The following is a 19,001-nucleotide window of genomic DNA, read 5'->3' on the forward strand; positions in this document are numbered from 1 at the left end:
ATTCAAGAGGATATACATCTGTTTGGGGTCTTTGAAAAAGGGGTTCAAAGCAATAGGTAGAGATCTGTTGGGACTGGATGGGGCTTTCCTTAAAAGTGCTTGGCCTGGTCAACTTTTAACAGCAGTTGCTCTAGATCCAAACAATGGATACTACCCTGTTGCATATGCTGTAGTTGAAGCTGAAACATTGAACTCTTGGGAATGGTTCTTGGAATGCCTTGGTGATGACTTGGATATAAACAACAGATCCAAGTTTACCTTTATGAGTGACAGGCAAAAGGGTCTTATACAGGCTGTAGATAAGTTGTTTCCTTCTGCAGAGCATAGGTTTTGTGTGAGGCACATTGAAGATAACCTAAGATCACTCTTCAAAGGAAAGCTTTTAAGGGATGCTCTTTGGAAGCTGGCTAGATGTACATCACCTACACACTATAAGAGAGAGATGAACAACCTAAAAAACTTGAACAACAGATGTCATCTTTGGGTATCTAAGATCCCACCAGAAACATGGTCAAGGTCACACTTCTCTAGTAAGTTTTTTATTTTGTATCCTTTATTCTCTCATAACTTTCAAGTTTTGTCATTTATCTGTTGTGTTTTGTTATAATAGGTAGAGCAATGTCTGATGTGTTGACCAACAACATGTGTGAATGTTTCAATTCAAAGCTGGTAGATGGAAGGGACAAGCCTATTATCACATTGCTGGAATACATCAGAGAATATGTGATGAGGAAGATTGTTACTGTGTTGAAGGTAATTGATAGGTCATCAGGGTTACTAACACCATATGCTACACAAATTATGGAGTCAGTGAAGAAGGAAGCAAGCAGGTGAGTTGTATGTGAATATTTACTTGTCTTGTAAATGATGTGAATGGTTTACATATTTGGATGATAGGTACTCTGTGCATTGGAATGGTGAGGATCATTATCAGGTAACAGGTCCATATGGTGATCAGTGTGTAGTGAACATGAGCACAAGTACATGTGCATGTAGGAGATGGGAGATAACTGGGATACCTTGTAGACATGTGGTGGCATGTATTTGGGTGAAGGGTGCACATGACAGATCTGTTGGCAGGCCAGAAACATTTGTCAAACCAATTTACACAATGGATAGGTGGAAGGCAGTGTATAGCTACAAGGTGTATCCCATCAATGGTATGAGTATGTGGCCCACATCACAAGTCCCAATCCAGATCACAGCTCCTAAATTCAAAAAGCAAACTGGAAGGCCAAAGAAATCAAGGAAAAAGTCAGCAGTGGAAAGGGAAGATGGTGGTTCAAGGAAAAAGTCAAAGGTTGATGCAAAGGGCAAGGGAAAGGTTGATGCAAAGGGTAAGGGAAAGGCTGTGGAGGGTGAAGGTCAGAAAGTGAAGGCAGTGAGAAAGACAAAGCCAAAAGGATCAAACACTTGTGGGACATGTGGTCAAAAGGGTCACAACAAGAGATCATGCATGAAAAATCTTGCTGATTAATGTGCCTACTGTTTGACTGTTTTTGTAGTTTTTATGACTTTATGGTATGGATATTTTTAAGTTGTTAGACTTTTTTTCAAGTTTTTCATGGTATGGATGTATTAAGTTGTTGTCTGGACTAATGTTGCTTTAAGTTGTTGACTTTAATATGGTTGATTAATGTTTAGTAGTTGTTAAATGACAAGTAGCTTTTAATATGGTTGTTCATTATTTAACTTGGTTGTTGTTTGCATTTATGGTTGTTGGTAATGGTTGTGCAGAACTGCAGATGGATCAGATGTTACTTATTTTAAGGGTTTGGGCATATTTGCCCTTGGATCAGATTTTACATAATTTAATGGTTTGGTAGATGGATGTTTGTGCAGATGACTCATTCATCTTTTTGTGCATATTGTGCAGTTTTTACTTATTTGCCCTTGGATCAGATCAGATTATATTATGCAGTATTCATCTCTTGGTTTATGGTTTATGGATGTTGTAGATGGATGTGTAGATAGTGCACAATGTGCAGATTGTGTATAGCATCCATCCAAAAGTCCAAAATAAACTAACCAAAGATCCAAATTAAATCCAAAATAAACTGATGATACATTGCTTAAAAGGGATCCAAAATTACATCCAAAATAAAGTCAAAATACATAATACTTAAACTGCATAAAGTCCTAAATTAACTAATAAAGTCAAAATACAAATAGTCAACAACTTCAAATTCAGTCAACTAGTTACATTTTCATTGCAATTATAATTGCAATGAAAATGATCCAACTAATGACCAATCTGTTCTTCATCTTCCTTGCTTGTTCTTTATAACTCTCTAAACTTTGTTCAACCTTGTTTTTCGACTTCAATAAGCCCGGGATAATCTCCAATGCCCGTTCACACATTGGTGGGTCACGCCATCCAAGAAAGGGGCAATCCGATGTCTGGAAAAGAGGAGAAACATGAAGTATAAACAATTGACTGGAACTTAAATCGAATTATACACTTACCATGTCCGGACAAGAGAAAAACCGACGACCTGGATTTCTATCAGTCCATGAAGTTCGAACAACTGCTACCTTGCCACAAACACAGTAAGCCATCATCAATTGAGCCCTGGTATTTGAATTTCGCATCGAGCCCTAATTGATTGAAGCCCTAATCGTACCCTGATCGATTGAAGGTGGGGTAGGGTTAAAAAGAGGGGGAAGACTGATAAAGGGGGGTTTAGTTGCAGAGATATATGAAAGGACAAAACTACCCTCACATGTGCCTCACGTGATGGGATTTAACTGACTTTTTCTAACCCAGTTAGCGTAAAGGACAAAACTTGTAGGAAAAAAAAGTTTAAAGTACACCGCCTGCAAGGAACTAAAAAAAGGACACGAACCGTAATTCGTCTTATTTTAAAGGACAAAATTTGTAATTGGGTCAAGTATTAAAGTATGTATCCAAAGTATTACATCACAAGCCAATTATCATATACATATTACTGATACTAGTCCAATCAGTTTATACCAACAAAAAGAAAGCCCACTAGCCTCCTCAAACTATAACACACACATTACATTATCTTAACATATTAGGTCTACTCATCAGTCATCACGTAACCTCTTTATTCTCTCACTCTCTTCACTCTCTCTCACACACACAAACACAAACAAACACACAAACCAGTCTGCAAATTGTAAGACGTGTGTGTGTAACTGAAACTAATGATTCACTATGAACAAAACCTTAAAAAGATGATGACTTTAAGGAGATCAAGAACAAGAATATATCCATATATTTATGTGGTTCATATTATTATTATTGTTATTATCATGTCATGTAAAGGTAATAAAGCTTTCACCTTTGACCCTTATATGGTTTCAAGAATTTTAATGTTATATTGCTTATTTGTTATATATTTCAATTTGTGGGTTGTTCAAGATTATCAAGATTTGAGTAGTTTGTTGAGATTTTGATAAAAGTTAGGAATTTTTTTTTTTTTAATAATTTGTTGTACCATGTTTGTTGCTTTTTAGATTTATGTATAGAATATTTGATCTATAGATTTTTAGATCTGTTAGTCAGATGATGGATCTTCTAACTCAAAATAATTTGGCTGATTTTATGTATGGTAGTTTATCAACTTAGAGCTGTTTGTTAATTGTTATATTATTATATATCAAGGTGCACAAACTGGGTATTTTTAGGAACCGGTTCCTGGTATGGTCAACGATAGTCAAAACCGGGTCGGGTAGGAACCAGTTCCTAGTATAGTCGGGTATTTGAATGAGTTTTTTTCGGGTAGGGTCGGTCGGGTTTTGATCAGGTAAAGGTGAAACCGGTTCCGGCAAGTCCGGATACAGGTCTGGGGAGAATTCCAATACCAGATCAAACCCGCGGGCCGAGTACGGGTAGAAACCGGGTATTTACTGATTATCTGTAATTAATAATTTAACCAACCACAGGTCTCCTAGAAAAGGCGGGCGGTTCGAGCCAGCATCGGTGGGTGGTTTTACCTGGTTATGTTTTCACCTAGCGAGTTGGACCTGAAGCATCAGATAACCGGGGACTGCTAAAATGTCCTGACACAGGTAGACTCGAAAAAAACCGTTATTACAAAATAGTTTTAATTTAAATTGTGTAGATAAGGCTCTAACACAATGGTTTCTGATGTGCAGGTGATGTTTACAAAGATGGCATAAAGAAGCAAGTTATATTGTACAAGAAACCAAAGAACAAGCGATATGTAGTTATAGTTATGACAGAAAAGATTGAATAATCTTAAAGATGTTAGAAACTTAGAATCATAAGATACATTTAACTTACAAACTGAAAACAGTTAATCACAAACTATTAGACAGACATTGTACATCACATGATTGGATTGGAAGTAAATTATTGCACTTGCAAATCTTGACCGCCATTCTTTTGATCATCTACAGCCAACGCTTTTTTGCCATCCGAACCACCACCACCACCCCCCTCGCCCGCTTCATGTTTTCTTGATAAATGATCAAGATCTTCATATCATAACATGAAAACGATAAGATATATTAGCATTCGTGTTGATAATTTAGTGGTGTTTTGGTAAAAAAAAACTGTACAGGAAAGACATCTAGACAGAGAAAATAATAATCATTCGATAGTCGATACTGAAGTTTACATATTTGAACCGGAAATCTTTAAAGGCGACTTAATTATACAATATTTATGCATATTATTACTGTTTGTAATTAGTCAGTTATTACCACTTTCACCGTCTGATGCGCCTTCAAGCTTCGCAATAGCATCCACAAGGGCTTGTTCATGCTCCTAAATTAACAAAAAACATAAAAATTAAATAAATTAATTAATTCAGGAAAGGTGAAGGGTGCTAAAAAATAGGCCTGCAAACGAACAGAACGAACGTGAACGTGGCATGTTCATGCTTGTTTAACTTTAATCGAACACAAACAATTAGCGAGCCGAGTTTTCTTGTTTGTGTTCATTTCTTAAGGAAATTAGTGTGTTCGTGTTCGTTTATGTTCGTTCGTTAAAGACTTGGTATAAACGAACGGTTCACGAACGCAAGCAAACATCACCAACATAACTGAACAGACGAGCTGTGTACATGCTCGTTCGTTTACTAAAAAAACAAAAAATGCTGTTTGTATTCGCTCATTAAATAAATAAACGAACTTTACGGTTCACAAACTGCTCATCAAAAGTTTGGTTCGTTTACAGGCCTACAAAAAATCAATAAGTTCAATACCTTAAGCACTTTTCTGGCTTTCTCAATATCCATTGGGTCAGCATTGGTTGAACTGAACACTTTATCTAACTGTCAACAAAAGCAGAAAATATTATTGTTATGTCTTTTGTGTGTTTGCAAAAGAATGCGAGGGTGGTACCTCTTTAACAAGGGTATCGGTGTGGAGTAATTCAATGTTGTTCGGCGGTTTCTTTGCAATGCCATTATCTTTTGAGGGTACTTCTTTCTTGGGCGGACCCTTTGCGATCACTCTACCTCTTCCAACACCCGAAGTAGGTCCAACACGACCCGTTGAAGTTTTTATCCCACGACCCAACCCGCTTCGCCCGCCCCTACTTGACACCCCAACATCCTCCCATTTCCAACGAATATCGTTTGGAGATATCTATAATGTCAACAAAAAAACATATATAAACCAATTTCAAGTCAAGAGATTGACCAAAAAGATAAGAAATATCAATACGGACCTCTCTAAGATTAACCCATTCCCATGCTTCATTCGGTGTACTGCCATCGTAGACGAGAGCATGACGACCCTGTAAAATTTATAGTTTATCGGGTCAACACAATCCCACTCATTTAGAATATTATTTATTACCAATAAAAATGTGTTCTCATTAAAGCATACCTCAACAGGGTTGAAGTCGGTTATAACAGCTTCATAAAAGTTATTATCCTCGGGCCATCTTGTCCAAACCTTCCTGCCAATCAACGGGTCAGAGCTGTTGTCTTCACCAAAGCCCGGTTTAGAAACTGGATCTCTGCCATTGAAACTTGCAGAACCGTACTGCAAAGACGATTGTGGCTTCTTTCCCCTGAAGCCTGAACCAGAGCCACGGTTCAAGGCGGAAGATGACGGCTGCTGGAGGGCCGGTGGTGGTGGGCCCAAGGATGAGGAAGGCCCGGATTGAGATGTCTTTTGTTTCTTGTGTGATGCGGAAACGGTTGGACTGATTAGTGCGCCAGGTTGCGCTCCGTTTGTTTTCCTCCATTCCCTGTTTGATAACAAGATATATTATTTCCATTAATGTAATCAATACTTAATTGATGATGTTTAAATACTTGATTATAATACCTTATCCTTTTGATGATGTCATCATTGTTAACTCTAGCTAAAAGCTTCCTGTGTTCTTCATCCGACACTCGCAGCTCCTTTCTTAAATCCGTTATCAAACTTTCCATTTCCTGTACCATATTAAAAAGGACAGCCTTAAAGTCAATGTAACTAAAATAAAAGATAAAAAAATTATGGAAAAAAGAGCATAATTGTATAACCATCGTCAACTTTAAACACGTGATATTTAATTTAGCTAATTATCTGATACTGGTCTTCAAGTCATGGTAATTACTTATATAAACGCAATCAAAACAGCCTGTAAATATCATATCATAAACCATTTACCTGACAATAACTTTAACTGGATGTTATTACAAAGCTTACCCAAGTGATGGCATCTGACTGAGCTTTAAACGCTCTCAAAACTGAGCTATACGCTTCTTGTTCTATAAGATGGATTTGCGTCTCCATATCATTTTGAACTCTCGGAAATGGTGCATTGCCAACAGCCATACTTCTTCCGTTCCCAGTACCCGGACCCGCACTTCGGAATTTTTGCTGATGTGGCAGAGGAAGATCATCGTCTGTTCCTGAAATACCATAAAAAGTATGCAAAAGCAGTAGATGTTAATGCACGATCTTTTGTAAAACTAGACTAATTAAAATTACATCTTTATATATGCATCCATGAAAAAACATACACAAAAAGATGAAACCTAGATAACATGCTAAAAAGCTTAAATTTTTTTAACTTTTCACAACAGATGAATAGCTTTTTAACATAGGTTTTATTGAATTAGGTCGAAGTTATCAACCATAAGTTGATGACCGTTCAAGCATTTGTGTATTTATTTAACTTATTTATAAAGCAGCTTCCACTGTGTTCCCGAGTTTAATAAACGAAGAAAAAAAGGGAAAGACAAGTAAGACGAGAAAAGAAATGGAATGAAAGGAAAGATATAGTTCACTACCATGTTCCCAAGCTCAAAGAAAATGAAAATATAAATTAAGATTTTATGTGTTCAGGATCCTTACATTCCAAATCTCTCCAATTTGGAAAGATCTGAAAAGAAGAAAATATGCATCAGATTTCCTTCCATTCCATTTCTCACCTTATAAAAAAACAGAACATGATTTTTCCTGGCATCCGCCCAAATCCTTTCTTTATCCTTGTTAAACTAGACTAAATCACTTAATAAGCATATATCTTTATGTATGTGTCCATGAAAAAAAAAATACACCAAAAAGTTTAATCTTTTTAGCTTTTCATCTTAGGTTTTATTGAATTAGGGCAAAGTCATCAACTATGTGTTAATAGTCGTGCGAAGTTCAAACATTTGTGTATTATTTAACTTCCTTATAAAGCAGCTTCCTTTATTGTGGAATAAAATGCAACCCTATCCATGCTATAAAATTGAGCTCAATAACATTTGGATGTCGGTTTTCATGAGAAAGTGTTTGCTACCCTTGCTTTTTCTTTATTATATCTATGCTAACAGAAACTATATCTGTATGAAAGTGTTTGCTATCCTTGCTTTTTCAATTGTTGATAACCATACACCTTAATTAAAGAATACAAAAGCAGTATTTGCTGATGTACTATCTTTTGTAAAACTAGACCAAACAAGCTTATAACTTTATAAATAAAATGCAAAAAAGCTTAAATCTTTCTAGCTTTTCATCATAGGTTTTATTAAGTTAGGGCAACACCATCAACTATACGTCGATAGTCGTTCAAATACTTGTGTAGTTACTTAACTTCCTTATACGTTCATACTTCATAGTCATTCAAACATTTGTGTATTTATTGTTAGAAGAACAAAACATATATTGTGCTTGAATAACGTTTTAATGTCGGTTTTTATGAAAAAAAAAAAAAAAAAGAGTTTGCTTTTTTCTGTACCACTAGTCGTGCTGCGTCACTCATGAAGGTACTTCTATTTAGGCCCAACCACGCCATGGGCACAAGAGACCAATCTCCGCCCCAACCATTCTTACCTTTTTCTTTAACTAACAATCTTAAGTTATCCAACAACACCGTCAAATCAACAGCTTAAGGTTATCCAACGACACCGTCAAAACTAAATATACTAACTATATTAGTATATTTGTGTGTTTAGTGTAGCAAACTCATCAACTATACGTCAATAGTCGTTCAAAGTTCGAACATTTGTGTATTTTTCTAACTTCCTTATAAAGCAGCTTCCTTTATTGTGGAGCAACATGCAACTCTATCCGTGCTATAAATTTACACTCGAATAACATTTGGATGTCGGTTTTCATGAGAAAGTGTTTGCTACTCTGCCATCCTTGCTTTTTCTTCTTACTATGTAAGCTAACAGAAACTATATCTTTATGAAACTAGATCATTTAGTAACTATAAAGTAAAAAACCTTAATTAACAGGATTATCCATTAAGAATCTTAATTGATTTGCCAATAACAGAAATTAACAATTTCATACAAAACCTTAAAATTAGGGTTTCTTCGATGTGTTACCAATAACAGAAATTAACGTACTATACATACTAACAACTACACAAATGTGTGATCTGACTCGCCACTGCTGTCCGAGGCTCGAAGTTCATTGTCAGAAGATAATTTCATCAACAATTGAAGTTCAAACATTTGTTGTGTGTTTAGTGTAGCAAAGTCATCAACTATACGTCAATAATCGTTCGAATTTCAAACATTTATGTATTTACTATTTATTGAATTCGAGCAAAGTCATCAACTATACGTCAATAGTCGTTCGAGGTTCAAACATTCATGTATTCATTAACTTCCTTATAAAGCAGCTTCCTTTATTGTGGAACAAAATGCAACTCTATCCGTACAATAAAATCACACTCGAATAACATTTGGATGTCGGTTTTCATGAGAAACTATATCATTTAGCAACTATAAACACCTTAACTAATAGGATTATCCATTAAGAATCTTGATTGATTAGCAAGAATCATAAGCTCAATAACCCCAATTTTCCACATTCAACAAGCAAAAAAATAAATAAATAATCATACGAAACCCTAAAAATTAGGGTTTTTTTCAGTGTATTAACAATAACCCAAATTAGCATATAATATGTAATAACCACTACACAAATGTGTGATCTTGAAGGAATATAACTCACCACTGCTGTCTGAGAGGTGGAAGCTCATTGTACGAAGCTAATTTCATCAACCAATTGAAGAAGCTAGGGTTTAATTTAATAAAGTGTACTGTAGGTGAAGAAATTAATAAACTTTGAGTTGCCGGAGAGTTGGAGTGACGTGGCCGGTGGTTGACGGAGGTGCGGTGGTTGTCGGCGGCAGTCGCCGGTGGAGATACGGAGAGTGTGTGTGTGATTGGGGTTTGAAAAGTTAAAACGAAGAGAGTGTTCGTTGGATGGTTAATAGTAAATGAATAATAATAATAATAATAATAATAATAATAATAATAATAATAATTGTATAGTCTCGGATCGATAAAAAAGCTTGAAACTAGACGAGCTTTTTTCGAGCTCGTGACTTCCCCTGGAAGCTCATTGAGATTTGTCGATTAATCGGGGTAGACAGGGATTAATCAGCACCTGGTCGGGATTTTTACAACACTGGTCGAGAATTAACGAGTCCTATGTATTTATGAGGTTTACCTCTGTGTATTGATTTCATGTTCTACAGTCGAGATCGAGCTGAGCTTTGACTCGTTTATGGTTTTCTCAAAATATATGTGTATAAAGCATTAAAAACGCATATAAAATAATTAATAAAAATAAATAATAAACGAGCAAAACCTAAACCGAGCTCAAACGTGAAAAAACAACTCACGAGCTGAGCTCGAGCTTTAGGGGAAAAAAGCTTGAATCAAGCTAAAGTCAAGCTTGAGCCTTTGTAAGTCAAATTCAACAAAGCTCAAGCTTAGTTGAGCTCGGTTTCGGCTCAACCCGTTTACACTACTATGTATGTTTATTTTATTTGTATATTTATAAATTCAAATTTTATATATGACATAACTAGGTATAGCATTAAGAGTTATTGCCTTATTGGATTTTTATAATCCCAACTTTGATGTATTAGTCGGGGTTGATCTCAACTGAATAAATTATTCTGTCAACCTCAACTTTCAACTTATTTCCATCGTCAAACAATTTTGTTTGGATAACAACCAAGGAGACTCTTGCACCAAACAAAAGGGGCATAAGGCCAAAGTCCAAAAACATATACTCAAAATGGTAATTAGAGATCTTCCTAAATCCGACATTAACGAGCCTAGGTCAAGAAGCGACGACTACTAATAGGTGCCCGAGCACCTTAGGTATCTCATCTAGTTTACCATATATATTGCTCAACACATTCAACTCTCAAAAGCTTATGTTTATTCTCACATCGAATGTTGATCAATGAGAGCTCTTTCTTACAACAAAACTAAGTATGTTTTCACTCTTAATAAACTTCTACCCTTAGAAGTCCATTCTTATCCATACGGCAAAGTTGCCTCGTTTAACTTGGTGCAACCATTACTATATATTTAATATCATGTCGTAAGACTAGTCAATCTCGATATGTGAAACTCAAGCTCGGGCTCAAACTCATTTAAGCCCAGGTCGATTTGAACTTTTAGCAAACTGGTTTCGAGTAGCTCGTTCGATTCAAAAGGCTTTTAAGACTGAACTTAGTCTAGTAATCTGGTAATGGCTTACAAATACATGTATAGGATTGAATTCAGCCATATGAGTCTTGTAACATGCTTTTAAAAGATAAAGCCACAAATAGTGATTATAACTCTTTATTATATTGGTGTCCAGGTTTTAAATAGTTAATTTTCATTTTAATTTTATTAATACTCTTTTGAAGATAAATGAACGCGAACAAATTGATCAATTTATTAATGAGCGAGCATGAATAAAATAATATATGATAATTTTGAGTTTACATTCCTTCTTGATATTGTTTATGACCTTGTTAATAAGTTAACATGAGTCAAGATTTCAAATGATCAATCCTATTTACAAAAACTACAAGGTTTTATTTTATATTATTTTTTATTTTGGTTTAATATGGGACATTTTCTCTTTATGAAACCCAAAGGTGGCTTCATTTGTTGCTCAGTGAGACTATAAAGAGTTGATTTTTTGGTGTAATATAAAAAAACAAACATACAAACAAATAAAAACTAGATGAAAAATAAAACCTGGATTTTAATTAGGAATTGGAATATCAAAAGTGGATTTTAATAGCTGATTATAATTATCAATGACGTAAAAAGTAAACTAGTAAATTAGGCTTGCATTTCATGCAGGTTTTATTTCGCATTATATGCAAATTTGTATCGCCTTAGTGAACATTGACCAGTTTATTACTTCCGACCATCTTTACAAAGAGTGATCTCACGTGTATCGTTATATTAAACTGACAAAGAAACAAATTAGCACATCCTAGCAGATAAAGTTGAAAGAACCTCTATTGATCACTGCAACACACAGAATTATAGATTGTGTGTAATGGGCGAGAAAATGGGGCTAAGAGGGGCGACAAGGGAGGGGGGTGATGTGTTTTTGTCGCCATCGAGGTTTGAAGAATATATTCTTTTGTGTGTAGCATACCCCCCCCCCCCCCCACCACCACCACTGTGTCTTCGCCTCCCTCCTCAGTTCCTCCATCAGACAATCTTCGATCAAATTTTTGTTCACTCATGTTGAATGAGCCACTTTTTGAGAATGAGACAACGTTTTTCTCTCTGGTGTGTACTCTTTGTTGTAATGGTTCATTATTGTGTTGCTTTATTGTCTTTGAATCATGGTTTTTACAACCTGCTTATTGTTTTGTGATGGCCATTAAGAAACATGCAGGTACGTGCTTTGACACATCTTAAAGAACAAATTTTAGTTGCCTTTTGTATAATGATTATTGAAACGAGTTGTTTTTTTTTTATGTAGAATTGTGGCACAATGGCTGTGACGATGGCAAAGTGGTTTCATTGATTGGAACAAAATTATGTTGATCATCAAGTATTTATCTTCCCTTTACTTGGATTTTACCATAGCCGGTTTTCATGGCAAATGGAGGTATGTTTTACTAGGTTTACAAAGTTTTGTTCATAGTTGTGAATAATTGGAATTTCCTAATTTGGGGGAAACCAAACCGGTTGTTACAGGATGAAGAAGTTTCGTACGTGCAGATGCTTGGTGCATTTGTTCTCTCTGTTGGTGCACTACCACATAAATCACGAGGTCACTTTGAGCTTAACGATGTGTTCACCATAATAAGCGTGGTTCCAACGATTGCGTTGCTCAACTATATATGGATAAAGGGGGAATTATGTTCAGATAATGCACTTTGTTTTAGGTGACCGCCCCCAAGAAACCTCAACAAACCTTGGCGAGTGCTCTTTATGGTAAACACGTACATGATTTGGAGGAGCGATTCGATATGACCCCGAGACAAAAGGCAGTTTTAGCTTGTCTCAAGGGGGCTCATGCCCAGGATTTTTTGATTGTTGTGCCCATTGAAGGTCTTGGGCAACGGATGTCGGCAGTTGAATACATGATTTGCCCCCCCCCCCCCCCCCTTGATCATCAAGTATTTATCTTCCCTTTACTTGGATTTTACCATAGCCGGTTTTCATGGCAAATGGAGGTATGTTTTACTAGGTTTACAAAGTTTTGTTCATAGTTGTGAATAATTGGAATTTCCTAATTTGGGGGAGACCAAACCGGTTGTTACAGGATGAAGAAGTTTCGTACGTGCAGATGCTTGGTGCATTTGTTCTCTCTGTTGGTGATTAATTACTCACTTAATCACTATTTATCGTTGAATTTGACTTTTGTTGACTCAATTAATGTAATTATAGCTCCATTTTGATTCTCGATTTTGACTTTTGTTGACTCAAATTGTATTAAACGTAATTATGCTCTCATTTTCTCTATTAATCACTGTTTATTGTTGTTTGAATGTCAAATGATTACTGAGAAATTGAGATTAATCTGGTTGATTTTGACTTTTGTTGACTCAATTTGTAGTTGAATTCACCGTATTCGTTAACTCAAGGTATGTATTGAATGTAATTATGTTATTAATTACTCACTTAATCACTGTTTGAATGTTAAAAACCTACTAATTATCGTTGATTTGGACTTTTGTTGACTCATCTTGTAGTGATTATAGTATTTATCGTTGTTTGAATGTTATATCCTACTGATCAGTGAGAATTTGAGATTAATCGTCATCGATTTTGACTTTTGTTGACTCAAATTGTAGTGAATCGTTGTAGATATCGTCGTTTGTTCTGAATTTTGACTTTTTTTTTACTAAAATTGTAGTGAATAATTGTTATCATTGTTTGAATGTTAAAACCTACTGATCAGTGAAACATTGAGGTTAATCGTCATAGGATGTTATCAATTTTGAATTTTGTTGTCTCAAACTGTAGTGAATCACTGTTGAACGTAAGTGCATCCTCAATTTCTTCTATTTTATTTGTTGAAGGTGAGAAGGAGTATTACGAGAAGCAATCTGCGACGTTGAAATCGTTTGATGAAGTTGATGCGATCGTATCGTCTGATGGAATCGATGAGGAAAATTTGGAGGAACAGATTCAGCAGGAATGAGCTATGAAGATCTCTAATTATGCTAACATTCTGTTACTGGCATTTAAGGTGAGTTCTAATTGCTTGTTTGAATGTTGACTTTCGTTGACTTAAATTGTAGTTAATCATTCTTGTTGTTAATTTGTTACAGTTTTTTCAAAGTATCTTTTTGAATTCTGAAATTGATAATCAATTTGTTTGCCTCAGATTTGGAAGATTTATATTCAGTTGAATCATGGATGATGTAAAGTTGTAAACGAGCCGAGCTGAGCCCAAGCTCAGCTTGTTTTGACATGTGAGAGCTTGAGCTTGGCTCATGAGTACTTTTTGCAAGTTCGAGCTCAGCTTGCTTTGACTTGTCTCTAGAGCTTGAGCTCGGCCTGTGAGTCCTTTTTTCAAGCTCGAGCTTGGCTCGTTTATTATTTTTAAGTTTATATACATTTTTAATTATTATTAAGTATGTTGAGAAAAAACTTAAACCAGCCTAAGCTCGCTTGAGCTCATGTGCATTACTTTAAATGACTCAAAGCTCAGATCGAGCTTGATTGTGCAATGTGAAATTGATACATAGAAGTCCAAAAGAGTTAAAACTTTAAAGTGATCAAGCCTCATTAAGGCTCGACGAGCCAAAACGGTCATCCCATACAAGGCTCAAGCTCGGGCTCGATAAGGCTCGGTTCTTTTCGAGCTTTTTATCGATCCGATCTTGAGTAGCTCGCAAGCGGCTCGTCTTGTTTGCGCCCCTAGGATTTACAGTGTTCAATAATTTCTGATCTGTAATTAACTGTTTATGTTAATGTGTATTGCATTATGAAGATCTATGCTACAATTGAGACTGGATCCATTGCCATTGCTGCATCCACACTCGATTCATTGCTTGATCTAATGGCTGGTGGCATCCTGTGGTTCACTCATCTTTCTATGCAAAACATCAACATATACAAGTATCCAATTGGTAAACTGAGGGTGCAGCCTGTCGGAATCATTGTGTTTGCTGCAATTATGGCTACACTTGGTATGCTATTGTTTATAATTTTGCATAAAGTAGTTTAGATTTGAGTGATAATAGAAGTTAATGTTTTGAGTTGTTTTAGGCTTTCAGGTATTGGTTCAGGCTGTAGAACAGTTAATAGAAAATAATCCTTCAGAGAAGATGTCATATTTTCAGCTGGTATGGTTATACATAATCATGTTGACTGCAACAGTTGTCAAACTTGGGTTATGGTTGTACTGCAGAAGTTCAGGAAAGGAGATTGTACGCGCGTATGCCAAGGTATGTTTACAATTAGGTCAAATCTAGACATGTAAACGAACCGAACGAACATGAGCGGGACGTTTTTGTGTTCGTTTGTTTAACATTAACTGAACAAGCGAACGAATATGGGCACTAAAACAGATGTATTTGTTTGTACGTGTTCGTGCGTTTAACTTTAACCGAACAAGTTAAGGAAAGAAAACAATTAAACAAACTGATTTTCTTGTTTGCGTTCGTTCTTTGAGAACATGAATGTGTTCATGTTTTTTTGTTTAACTTTAACCGAACGAACATGGATACTTAAACCAATTGGTTTTCTTGTTCGTTTTCATGTTCGCTCGTTCAACTTTGACTGAATAAACAAAGGAACAGTTAAAGAACAAATATTCTTGTTTATGTTCGATTATGTTTGTTCGTTAACATTCTAAATAAATAGTTCATGAACATAAACGAACACGAGTTAAAACTAAACGTGAATATCCAAGTTAAAGTCTAAAGGGTTTTAAAATATGAAAATCAAATTGATTTCAAATTAATAAATTAATATTAGTAATAAGTAAAGCTGAATGAATATGCAAACGAACATAAACGAATGAACAAAAAGTTGTTTTTGTGCTCGCTCGTTTAATTCATGAACGTACATAAACGAACTTCCCGCCAAGCGGTTCACTGAATGTTCAGTTCATTTACAGGATCATTACTTTGATGTGGTAACAAATGTTGTCGGACTAGTCGCTGCTGTTCTCGGTGATAGATTCTATTGGTGGATCGACCCTGCAGGCGCCATTATTCTTGCGGTTTACACAATCGTAAACTGGTCAGGAACCGTGTGGGAAAATGCAGGCATGCTTCACTTCTCTTTTCATACTTATTTCACTTGTAGTTATTAATATTAATAAAACATGATTATACAGTTTCATTAGTTGGACAATCAGCACCACCTGAAGTCCTACAAAAGTTAACTTATCTCGTTACACGACATCCTAAAGTTAAGCGAGTCGACACAGTCCGCGCATACACGTTTGGAGTTTTGTACTTTGTGGAGGTTAGTGGTTGGTTAAATTGTGAAGTGAATATTAGGGAAAATGACCAAAAATCCAAAATATCCATTTTGACATTGATAATTCTTACAATGTTCATTCAAATCCCACCGGTTTCATTATGTCCAGCCCAAAACCAATCGGGCCGCCTAGTTATTCTACCCCAATGATCGAGCGCCACATATCAAGAATGTTTCCCATCTGCCGCCTTTTTTTTACCGCCAGACAAAAAACCAGGCGCTGAGTGGATTTTTCTAGGTGTCGGGTGGATTTTATAGGCGTCGGGTGGTTTTTTTCTAGGTGGCTACTAGATTAATCTGGGCGCCGCCTGGTTTTTCAAATTCAAATCCTTTATAATTTTTTTTCCATAAAATTGTTTATAATATCATATTTGAATTTTAGATTTTATTTTTTTTTTCATAAAATCTGATATTATTAAAAAAAATGTCCTTATTCTTAAAAGATCTTGCAACGTAAATTATGAAATTGTTTGGTTATTTTTTTTATATATGCTAGTTTTCATATAGGATCAAATTTTTTATAATATGAAAAATAATTCTGAAAGGATTTGAAAAAACAACCTGACGCCTGGCGCCTAGAAAAAACCACCCGGCGCCTGGAAAAATCCATCTGGCGCGGGAACATTTTTGTTGAGCGGTCAAAAAAGGTGGTGGCCGACGGGAAACATTTTTGGCATGTGGCGCTTGGTTATTAGGGTAGAATAACTAGGTGGCCCGGTTGGTTTTGAGCGGGATATAATGAAATCGCTGAGATTTGAATGAACATGTTGGGAATTATGATGGTCAAAATGGACATTTTAGTCATTTTCCCATTCTTTAATCTTATTTTTTTAATTAGGTTGATATTGAACTTCCGGAAGATATATCGTTAAAAGAAGCTCACGCGATTGGAGAAACGTACAAATAAAGATCGAGAAGCTCCCAGAAGTTGAGCGCGCGTTTGTTCATCTCGACTTTGAATGTGATCATAAACCAGAGCACTCTGTTCTAACCAGACTTCCGAATAGTTACCCATGAGGTGAGTATCTTGTGGTTAATGGTTAGGCTCATGAGCCATATATATTTATTTGTTTTTGTGTAATTATTTGTTGATTTATTATTTGTACTATATATACATGCTGGACTCATTTTTATCAGAAAGAGCCAATAAGTTTCATTATTTATATTTTTTTTATATCAGTTGTTCTCTTAAGTAATTTTCTAAACTATATTATTAAATACACACATTTAGCAAACATATCACCAGAACTAGTGTTGCAAAAATCCCGACTAAGCATTGATTAATCCCTGATTAATCGCTAGTCCATACTTCACTGATTAATTTTGGGCTAATCAACCAATTATCGGTCAATGGTCAAATCCGGTCAAAATCAGGATTAATCGGCTTTTTCTGATGAGGTTCTAGCCAAAATTGGCGGTTTCCAGTGAGATTTCGGCCAAGATCAACGGGTTCCCACGAGATTCCAGCAAAAATCAGCGGTTTCCAGCGAGATTCCAACCAATTTCCGGCTAAAATGTGTTGCGTGTATGTATAAAACAGAAAATTGCATATAAATATGTGTGTGTATGAAAAACCGAAAATTATACATTTAAGCCCGATTCAATTAATTCTTATTAAAGTCCGATCCAATTAATCCTTATCTCGCATGTTATGCATCTTCTCTTCCATCTAGGCGTTCATGAGCTTATAATGACACCAATAGGTTGATGAACTGTTTGATGAATAGTTCTTTAACCTTATAAGTTGTTTACATGTAATGAATAATGATACCATCAACTCGCCTTTATGTTTTAATGTATGAAATACACGAGTAGCGTTTTTAAAGAAAACTGCAAGTATCATTTTTTATGTGATACGTCTATGATCACTCTATATAGTTAGCTATAACTTACCCAACAATACATGTTTTCGGGTAAGTTATACCGAAATTTGTTACACTATTATGACAAAATTATAAAATTACATCATACACACACGCAAAAGGTAAGTTAATGATATTTTTCTAATTCTAAAAGTTTGATACATTTGTTTGTAAAAAGTTTACTACATTCGACATATATATTTCCCATATATTATCCCTTAAGATAGTAATAAAATTCACAAATGATTATTACTTTTATTATACGAATATCCATTCCAATTCCAAAAATAATAACATGAAAAAGTTATATATAGTTGGGATTGAGTTTGAAAAATTATTTTCTTATTAGTATTTTTAAAAAAACCAATAAGTTAAAATGTACTTGGCAATCAAATTTTTTTTTTTATTTTAGTTTTTTAAAAATGTTAAAAAACAGTTTTTCAAAAGCCCAAAATCATGACTTTTTATAATTATTTTTAGAAAAAGCAAATAAGTTAATAAGCATGTTTCATACTCAATCTCAAACATGCTCTAATAGTTCCTTTATTTTTCAAACAAAGTATCTAACTAAAAATTTTCGCATTATTGTTAAAAGCTTCCAGTAACCTTTAAAGATGGTAAAATGTTAACACGTATTTCTTTCACAGTTTCTTATTGTAATATCTTGAAGGTCACATACATAGTAAAAAACTACTATTTATACGACACTGTTGGTTAACAAAGTACCAGTGAGGTCTCTTGACATGTGAGTTTTACGGTAACGGTTCTTACGAAAATAATAATAATAATATACTTTTTCAAACAATAAGAAACCAAACTTACAAGTTGTTACAACCAACCAGAAAACAGGAAAACAAATGACCACAAAACACACACTTGTCCAATATTATTAATTATTATCCCATCCTCACTTTTCTATCATCAATGGCTACACTTCCTCACCCTCCATTATCATCTTCATCTTCATCTTCTTTATGCTCATCTTTAACCTCCATTAACTTCA

General features: G+C 35.2%; 1 protein-coding gene and 1 pseudogene across 3 annotated transcripts; one reads left to right on the forward strand and one right to left on the reverse strand.

The window, feature by feature from the left end:
- Window positions 1-4,150: 4,150 nt before the first annotated feature.
- LOC143543612 (protein EMSY-LIKE 3-like) lies at window positions 4,151-9,615 on the reverse strand. Of its 2 annotated transcripts, none has more exons than XM_077035892.1 (9): window positions 9,388-9,615; window positions 6,640-6,845; window positions 6,274-6,383; window positions 5,827-6,193; window positions 5,666-5,734; window positions 5,338-5,583; window positions 5,199-5,267; window positions 4,699-4,759; window positions 4,151-4,467 (listed from the first exon to the last, which is right to left on the reverse strand). In XM_077035892.1, exons 1-9 carry the CDS (start codon window positions 9,413-9,415, stop codon window positions 4,343-4,345), a joined length of 1,281 nt encoding a protein of 426 aa, XP_076892007.1. In that variant the 5' UTR covers window positions 9,416-9,615; the 3' UTR covers window positions 4,151-4,342. The 2 variants fall into 2 exon arrangements, with proteins under 2 accessions (XP_076892007.1, XP_076892006.1); XM_077035891.1 differs by having other exon boundaries at window positions 4,156-4,467; window positions 4,696-4,759.
- Window positions 9,616-13,566: 3,951 nt separating this feature from the next.
- On the forward strand, window positions 13,567-17,280 carry LOC143543588 (metal tolerance protein 4-like; annotated as a pseudogene). The gene is made up of 6 exons (XR_013137100.1): window positions 13,567-13,890; window positions 14,638-14,836; window positions 14,916-15,094; window positions 15,769-15,919; window positions 15,991-16,121; window positions 16,975-17,280. The product of XR_013137100.1 is annotated as a metal tolerance protein 4-like (transcript).
- The last annotated feature ends 1,721 nt before the right edge of the window (window positions 17,281-19,001 follow it).

The sequence above is a fragment of the Bidens hawaiensis genome, unplaced genomic scaffold (assembly GCF_021521415.1).
Source record: "Bidens hawaiensis isolate Kalapana, Puna unplaced genomic scaffold, B.hawaiensis_p1.1 tig00013187_1, whole genome shotgun sequence".
NCBI classification, from domain to species: domain Eukaryota; kingdom Viridiplantae; phylum Streptophyta; class Magnoliopsida; order Asterales; family Asteraceae; genus Bidens; species Bidens hawaiensis.

Bases quoted from the DNA above. Each gene is read 5' to 3' on its own strand.
- LOC143543612 (XM_077035891.1), bottom strand. From the start codon at position 9,415: ATGAGCTTCCACCTCTCAGACAGCAGTG. The intron at 5,584-5,665 runs GTCCGTATTGAT...TTGACATTATAG, and splicing joins AATGGGTTAATCTTAGAGAG to ATATCTCCAAACGATATTCG. The intron at 4,760-5,198 runs GTATTGAACTTA...TTGTTAATTTAG, and splicing joins AAGCCAGAAAAGTGCTTAAG to GAGCATGAACAAGCCCTTGT.